Source organism: Canis aureus, chromosome 1 (genome assembly GCF_053574225.1).
Source record: "Canis aureus isolate CA01 chromosome 1, VMU_Caureus_v.1.0, whole genome shotgun sequence".
In the NCBI taxonomy this organism is placed as follows: domain Eukaryota; kingdom Metazoa; phylum Chordata; class Mammalia; order Carnivora; family Canidae; genus Canis; species Canis aureus.
The window spans coordinates 107,272,361-107,280,352 of record NC_135611.1 but is presented as its reverse complement, the minus strand read 5'-3'; the positions used below and the strand labels follow the sequence as shown (position 1 = coordinate 107,280,352).

Here is a 7,992-nt window from a genome sequence, read left to right as displayed (position 1 = left end):
GGCCCTTGGGAACCCAGGGAGAGGGCAGGACCACACGGGATTTTCTGAAAATACATTTAATGCTCGGCTCTCTTGTGGGTGCTGTGCCGAACAGTAATCCTATGTTCGCCCGGGCTGTGGGTGGCACCACCCTTCTGGAACTCGCAGCGGGGATGGTGGGGCACCAGACGGGGATGGTTGGGCACCAGACGGACAAGCCCCTCTTCGCTGTTGCTGTCGCTCCACGTGTGCTCCTCTCGGCTGTTGATCAACACAGCCGCCCGAAGCGCCGACTTGACCGCGGTCTCCACCCAGCCGTGAGGGTAGGCCGTGTGCTCACCCGCGAAGTAGATGCGGCCGTAAGGGACCGCCCAGTTGTAGTCCTTCCCGTCTTCCCTGTCTTCGTGCCACAGCAATGGCGGCTGTACCACGAAGCCCCCCTGGCTGTGCGGGTCCTCGCCCCAGCGTTTGACGATGCCGCTGCCGTCCCAGAGCCGGTACACGATCGGCCCGTGCAGCGCCGCCACGTCGTCGAGCGCCACGCGCATCGCGTCTTCCGCGCTCAGGCCGGCGAATGTGGCCGCCCCGTCGGACCACGTGTACGAGGCTAGCAGAAGCGCGCCCTCGCCCGGCGGCGGGTAGAATATCACGCGCGACGGGCGGGCGGTGCTCGAGTGGCCGCCCTCGATGTGCTCGTCGTGCCAGAAGGGCCGGCGGAAGCTCAGGAACACCTTGGTGGCTGGCACGTAGTGTAGCGCGCGCAGTGCCTCCTGCCGCCTGCGCGACAGCGGCGGCGAGAAGGTAATGCGCTGCAGCGCCGGCCCGCTCGCAGTCAGCAGCACCACGTCCGCGGTCATGGCCTTCAGACTCCGGGCCCTGCGCGAGCTGGCGATGTGCACACGCACATCATGCGTCCCCTGCGTTATCGCCACCACGGGCGCGTGCAGCAGCACCGGCCCGGACAGCGAGCTCAGCAGCGCGCGCGGCAGCAGGTCCCAGCCGCCCACGATGCGGCTGTACCTGTGGGCGGGGCGAAAGAGAGATCCCGGAGCTCAGCCACTGCCCCTCCTCGGCGGCTCCTCCCCGCAGGCCCCTCCCTGCGCTCTACTGGGTCCGGGTTCTAGTTCTCACTGGTGGGTCCCCTTTTGCCTCGCCTTCTCGCAGGCCCCGCCCACTCGGTTACCGGCTCTGTCACCTGCTTGCTCCTCGCTGACCCCGCCCACTCACCTACCCCTGCCCCCGCCGGTCCCTGACATCCCGCGAGGACCAGGGAGCAGAGAAGCGTCCGATCCGGGCACCTCGCTTCATCTCCTCTGGGCCACGCCTTTCTCCGGAAGCCCGGGGATGAAGGGGCGAGGGTGGTCAGACTCGGGCGCCCCTTCTCTCACCTCCCCACTAGCCCGCCCCACCCGACGCCGACGGCCCCGCCCACCCCATCACTCGGGCACCCGGGCCCTCACCGGCCCCGCCCCCGGCCCGCTGGCCCCGCCCCTCACCGGAGGTTGTCGCTGAGGCTGCTGTGCGCCCTTAGGGCCTCCGCGAAACTGAGATAGAAGAAGCCGTCCTTGGACATCACGTCTCCCAGGAGCCGCACGGCCGGCTGGCTCAGGTTCCCCTCCCCGAGGAGATATTCCTGCGGGACGACGGGCGCACGCCAGGGTCAGGACCCAAGCCGGCTGCACCTCTCTCCACACGGTGGGGGTCCCTCCCACGCCCAGCCTCTTGGTTCTGTGACGAGACCGTGAGCTCAGTACGGTTCTCTGAAGCTCAGCGACCCAGTCCCCCTTTTTGTGCCAGATGAGGGAAGCAAACCCAGAGAGGGGGTATGTACCACCGTAGAGTCAGGCCTGGAGTCCACCCGCACAGCGACGCTGAGGCGCCCACTCACCAGGAGTGTGTGCTTTTCAAACTTCCTCATTGCCTTTCTGCAGCCCAGGGTCTTGAGATCTTTGAGGGCCTGTGGTGGAAAAAGGGGACAGCGCTGAGCTCCAGGGGCAGGACTGCAGAGGCCTCCCTTGGAGTGCAGACCCTAGGTTTCCTCCTGCACCTGCCCACGGCCAGCCATTTACCACACTTGTTAAAGCCACCAGGCGTCTGCCCATGCTGTGCCCTGGCCTTGCCCTCCACTGCAATTCAGTGTCACCACTCTGGGAAGTCTTCCCAAGTCATTACTGCCCCTCATGCCCCAGCCTCAGCCCACCGTGACAATGTCACACTCAGCCCCACTGGGCATGGTTTGGCCTGTGTCTGTCCTACCCTTTGAGTTCCGGGCTGGCTGTATCCTACTGGTGCTTAGTGACTGTCACCTGGATCACTGTGGGCACAGACAGAAGCAGAGTCCCTTCTGCCACCCATCAGCCCTGAGAGGTCTATTAACTGGTTTCTCCCCTGCCCAAAGCCCCCCCGCGCATGGCTCCCCAGTGCCTGGAGCCCCAGAGTTCTGCCCTCAACCAGCCCCACAGTCACCATCTTTTAGGGGAGCACTATGTACAGTGCCCAGGCCACCCTCAGGCCTCCCCAACATCTGCACCGCTGCACTGGTTTCCCTGCTGCCTCATCTTTGCCTGAAATACAAGCAGCTACCCCTTATTGTGCTGTTCAAACCTCCTCCCTTACTGGAAGCCTCACAGCTCCGTCTGACTTTAACCCTCTTCTCTGTCCATCTGGCTTCTCCCTCGTGGCAGGGAACTCCCCAAAGGATGTGCCCTTTCACTCACTCACTCACTTGAGGTGAACCTCAAGTCTCCCTAGGTTCCCTGAACTGGACAGTGAGTGACAGGGCACAAAATTGTCCTGGACTGGTACCCATTCTTGTCCAGGAGGGGAAATAGGCCAAGGCCAGCTCCTCCAGGAAGTCTTCCCTGGTGCCCTCCTGGAGGAGGGGACATTCAAGCTGATTCTTGGGGGATAAGCAGGGTTCTCTGGGTGAGAAAGGGTAAAGACCTTCCAGGCAGGGCAGGAAGCAGGAGCAAGCAAGGGCATGGGTACAGAATGGTGCAGGAGCAAAGTGGGTATGAAGGAGTATGAAGCGGCAGTATTTGGGCCACCATGAGGGCTTTGACGGGTAACAAAAATTTCTTGAAGAAGAGAAGATGAGGCTAGAGGGGTGAGAGAGACCAGACCATTCAGGGCTTGAACCTGAGGCTAAGGCACTTAGGGGAGCCATAGGGGGCTATGAGCAGGGGAGGAGCAGGATGAAGGTCCAGGGTAAAGGATGAAGCCGGAGCTGCAGCTGGGGCTGTGGAGACAGAGAGGTGAGAACAGTGCAGGAGATCAGGGGGTAGGAAGGACGAGGCGGGGAATTAATGGTGGAAGGGAGAGGGCAGGAGCTAGGGTGGTGCCTGGGGGTCTATCTGCCTTGTAATTGGGGTAGGGGCGATGGGACCATTGTGAGATGGGAGAATGCAGAAATAGGAGTATGGTTTGGGGAAGATGCTGAGCTCAGTGGGAGCTGGAGGACCCCAGGGTACAGCTAGGGGGCATGGACAGAACTCTGGGTCTCCGGAGATAGATGGGGAAGATGTTAGCCTGCAGATCAAAGTTCAAGCCCACAACATCAAAGGTGAGGCTGTCTGGACTGTGTGTGTGTGTGTGTGTGTGTGTGTGTGTCTGTGTCTGTGTAGGGGATCAGAGCCCAAAGCCTGATGGAGCTTTGGGGATGGGCTACATTTATGGGGATGCACAGATTGAAGAGCTAGCGATGGCAGACGGAGAAAGGAGAGAGACAAAAAGCCAGGCAAGGGAGTCCACCTACCTGGTTGAGAGCCATCTGGTAGATTTCTTCAGGCGAGTGGCCCTTCTCCCTGGGGCTCAGCTTGTAGCCCAACTTCTCAGGCATCTTCTCTACCACATAGTTCCGCAGCTTCAGGTTGTTCACTTCTATCCATGTGTTCTCGTCGTATTGAGTGAATTTGGTCAGGTTGAGTCCCAGGCTCTTGCAGAGCTCATGGAGGATCCTGAAGGGGCCGGAGAGGGCTGGGTGGTGTGTGTGTGTGTGTGTGTGTGTGTGTGTGTGTGTGTAGGGGCCCCTCTCAGGGTGCTTGGGGATAGGCATGAGACTGCAGTGGGGCCAGGATTGGAGTCATGAGTGTTAGGGCCCAGAATGAAATGGAAACACAGCTGGAGGCTAGAAGGCTGAAGGTAGAGTGGTTTAGGATTGTGTTTGGAGCAGGAGCCAGTGGTGTTCACTGGTGGATGAGGTGGGACTGGGGACAGAGTTTGGGTTGAATGAGGGCTTTGGGGAAGGGGCAGGGTTAGAGTCTGGAAGTCTGGCTGGACGTGGAGGGAGCGGAGAGATTTTTGTTTTAAAGATTATTTATTTATTTATTTATTTATTTATTTATTTATTTATTTATTTTATTCATGAGAGACAGTCTGAGATAGAGAGAGAGAGAGAGAGAGAGAGACACAGGTAGAGGGAGAAGTAGGCTCCATGCAGGGAGCCCAATGTAGGACTCGATCCTGGCTCTCCAGGATCCCCGGTCCCCAGGATCATGCCCTGGGCTGAAGGCTGCACTAAACCGCTGAGCCACCCGGGCTGCCTAGGAGCAGGGAGATCTTAAAGGTAGATTAGAAGAAGGACAGAGGTGGAGGTCTGGAGGTCTGGCTGGACCCAGTGTGGCTGGAGCTGGGAGATCTTGAAGTTAGATTAGAAGACAGAGGTGGAGGTGGAGTCTTGACACACCTTGGCTGGGGGGTTAGGTATGGGGTCAGAGTGGAAGTTCAGGAGATGGAGTTAGGGATCTGGCTGAGTCTGAGCACAGGGGTGGGGCTGGGGTGTCCTCGGTGCCTGCCTGGCTGCCAGGTCAGGCCTCACCTGTGTGAATTGGGCATGCGCATGGCTCCCAGCTCCCCAATCCAGCCCGTCTTCCGGTCCCGGTAGGTGAGGATGCGGCCTCCGATCCTGTTGTCTGCCTCCAGGATGGTGACCTGAGGGATGTGGGTGGGGGGAGGGAGGGGGGCCAGAGGGCCCTTCAGCTCCTCCCACTGACCTCCCATCCCCACAGCAGCCCAGACCTAGACTACAGAAGGATCCCCTTCTTTATGGAGAAGTGAGAGGAGTTGCTAGAATAGGTGTCATATATGATAATACATCACAATCTCCAGACTGCAGCAGGAAGACTGCAAGCCAGATGGCAAAGGGACTTCCCAGCTCAGGGAGTGGGGAGATTTCTTGCGAGGCACAATAGACCTGGCCCAGCCCATTCTTACTCTTGGATTTCAGTTGAGAGGAGCAGCAGTTAGACCTCAGGGGGCCCTTCTCCTTGAGGGGAGTTTCCGTCTCCACCATCACAAAATCCCCCTCGCCGCCCCAGGTTGGAGGACATTCAGAGGGACTTCCCTCAGGAATGAAGCAGGGAATGTCAAAGGCCTCTCAGCCTCCCTCTGGGTTTCACTCCCCAGACCATGGGGAAAAGCATAGCTTTTCTCCCCCAGGCCCTTAAACCTCAGCAGGGGTATGGCCAGGCCCCGACACCTGGGACACCCAGCCTGCATGCAGCAGGAGAGACTCAAGGTAGACTGCAAGCAGCACTTCTCACCTTGTGTCCAGCATCACTAAGCACCTTGGCAGCTACCAGCCCAGCAGCACCAGCACCAACCACAATCACCCTCTGGGGCTTCGAGGTCCGATTGAGGCCCAAGGTCACAACCTTGAGCAGCACCTCATAGTCAGGATCATGCATACATTTCTCAAAGGAATCCTGGCCGTGGGAGGTCTTCCAATCCAGGGAGCCCACCAGGCTGAGGAAGGTGGAGACCAGAACAAGCAGGTACCGGACTGGAGGGAGGAGGGTGGGGTCAGCGCATAGCTCAGCAGGCACATGTGGGTAGAGAAGTGGGCTCCACCCCTCCCACCCCATCCAGGTGCCCCCTCCCTGCTTACTTACCCGATGAGGCCATAATTCTCGGCGGGAGATGGTGTCTAATTTGGAGGGGAGGCAGGGGTCACTGTGACAAGAGCCTGGATCCCACCCCAGGCCCTGCTCCTATGGCCACCTGTCTCTCTGGAGCCTCATCCCTCCATCTCTCCCATCTAGCAGTTCTGGGCTCACCTGTCTGTCCCTCTCTCCCCCCTCCCTGCCCTCCTGCCCCTCCTCCCTGCCTTGTCTTTCTCTTCTCTGTCCCCCTCTCCTCTGCCCTGTCTCCTGTTTCCAGGTGTCTGCTTCTGTGGGTCCCAGGCTCTGCAGCCTCCTGCTACCTTGGCTCTCCGTGGACAGCAGCACCGCCTCTCTCCTCCGTGGCTTCCACTGGTCTGCCCCATCCCCCTCCTCTGTCCTTAAACTAGCTGAGCCCCGCCCTCCCCTCCCTTTGGGAAATCTGTGGCGGGGGAAATGAAACTACTTTCCTGGGTTGTAGGGTTGGGTGCTCAGAGTTTAATTGAGGCTGAAGGAGGTGGGTGGTGGGGAAAGGGGGTTGAGAGGAAGCAAATCAGTCTATTTTCTTCCTCTTGCCCCAAATAGTTCTGGGGCGGTAGGAAGGCTGGAAATGAATGCTCAGGTAACCATGCTAAGGGTGCCTGGTCTTGGGGTCCCTGTGTCTGCCCCTGGGGCTGCATGCTCCTGTGAAGGCCTCCGAGTCCTTCTGTGTCACTTGTTACTGGGCCCTCCACTCCCATGTGGCTGCTCTGAGGCCATTGTGCCTAGGTCCTGAGCCTGGCGCCTGCCTCTATGGTTCTGGTCTGCAGTTATCAAGTGGGGGCCATTACAGTGTTGGTAGGATTAGGCAGGGAGTCCAGGTCAGGCCCTGTGAACAAGCACCTGGGTCAATACTAAAACTTGCTCCTTAGGAAATGCCAGCTGCTGCCACTGGGGGATACTGGAAGGGGCTCAGGGAATGACCCCTAGCTTCCCAGTCCTGCATAAGGAGCAGCCCAGGACATGTGCTCACCCTTCCCATCCCTGCATTGAGAATCACAGTGGTGCTCAGCTCAGGCTAGGATGCCAGAGGGCACCTCAGCAGGAAGGCCGCAGGAGCCTCTGTCTCTGGGCTCAGCCTTCACCATTCTTGTCTGAGGGGTGCTTTCTTTCTGAGGTCAGGCAGTGAGAACAAGATGACCTGGCTCTGAGGAGCTCCAAGGAGTCGAGGTAGCAGGGGTCCCTGGGCTTTTGGAGCTTTAGCCAAGGAGACATGTGGTAGTTCCCCTGAAATGGGTGGAGGTAAAAGAGGCAATTTGGGGGATTTTTCTTGGGGTGTGGGGAGAGGGTACCTGGCAGCTGGTGAGGAGTAAACCCAGGAGCAGTAGATCCTCTACAGCAACAAGATTGGAAAATCCGAAACAGTACATCAAAGAGGGATGTGGTTTGATGGAGGATGGCGGGGGCAGGTGGGGGGGCATATGAGTCACAAGGCATATGATGCAGGGGCCTGGGAGGCAGCAGCTAAGAAGGAAACAGAGCCTTGAGCCTTGAGACTGAATGCCAAGAAAGCAAAGGGCACAAGTCAGCAAAAATGGCAGAGACCATCCCCACGGCAACTACCCACCAAGGTGGTCCTGTGCTTAGTGCTTTGCACTCATTGTGGACCTCACAGCACCACCCTTGACAGAGGAGGGATCTGAGAGATGGAGAGGGGCAGGCAGGGGAAGACCCCAGGACTCGCTCAAGGCTTCAGAGTCGGAAGGCCTCCCCCTGGCGGCCCCTGCCTGCTTCCTTCCCTGTGATACTGGGATCTGAGCACCACGCTTGGACTGTACTCACAGTGACAGCAGCTACACGTGCAGGTGGCATCACCTCTCATCTACCCCTGGGCACTGTGTTGGAGGGGAACCAGGCCTGTCAAGGGAAAGGCTTGTGCCCCAGGTCTCACAGTGGGGAACCAGAGAGCTGGGGGTCCAGCTGGTCCCTGGCTGGAGACCCATCTGCTCTATTTCCTCTGGGAAACAACATGCACAGAGAAAGCGAGCAGCCAGATCATGGAAGCGGAGAAGGGTGGAGGCAGCAGAGCCATGGAACTCCTGCACTTGTCTAGGCAAGGAGTGTAGGTCCCCAGAACAGCTTGGGGAGCCCTGCTGGG

General features: G+C 59.0%; 1 protein-coding gene across 3 annotated transcripts in view; it reads right to left on the bottom strand.

The window, feature by feature from the left end:
* Positions 1 to 40: 40 nt before the first annotated feature.
* Positions 41 to 7,992, bottom strand: part of IL4I1 (interleukin 4 induced 1) — a 36,947-nt gene continuing 28,995 nt past the window's right edge. For 2 of the 3 annotated variants that reach the window (XM_077844682.1, XM_077844673.1), the window contains exons 4-9: positions 5,520 to 5,758; positions 4,796 to 4,908; positions 3,734 to 3,935; positions 1,868 to 1,936; positions 1,476 to 1,612; positions 41 to 999 (exon numbers count right to left, since the gene is read on the bottom strand). In XM_077844682.1, the coding sequence (XP_077700808.1) occupies positions 57 to 999; positions 1,476 to 1,612; positions 1,868 to 1,936; positions 3,734 to 3,935; positions 4,796 to 4,908; positions 5,520 to 5,758 (1,703 nt within the window). In that variant the 3' untranslated portion in view covers positions 41 to 56. Of the gene's footprint in view, positions 1,000 to 1,475; positions 1,613 to 1,867; positions 1,937 to 3,733; positions 3,936 to 4,795; positions 4,909 to 5,519; positions 5,759 to 5,867; positions 6,028 to 7,992 lie in introns of those variants that run through there. The other variant, XM_077844683.1, reaches the window with a different exon arrangement.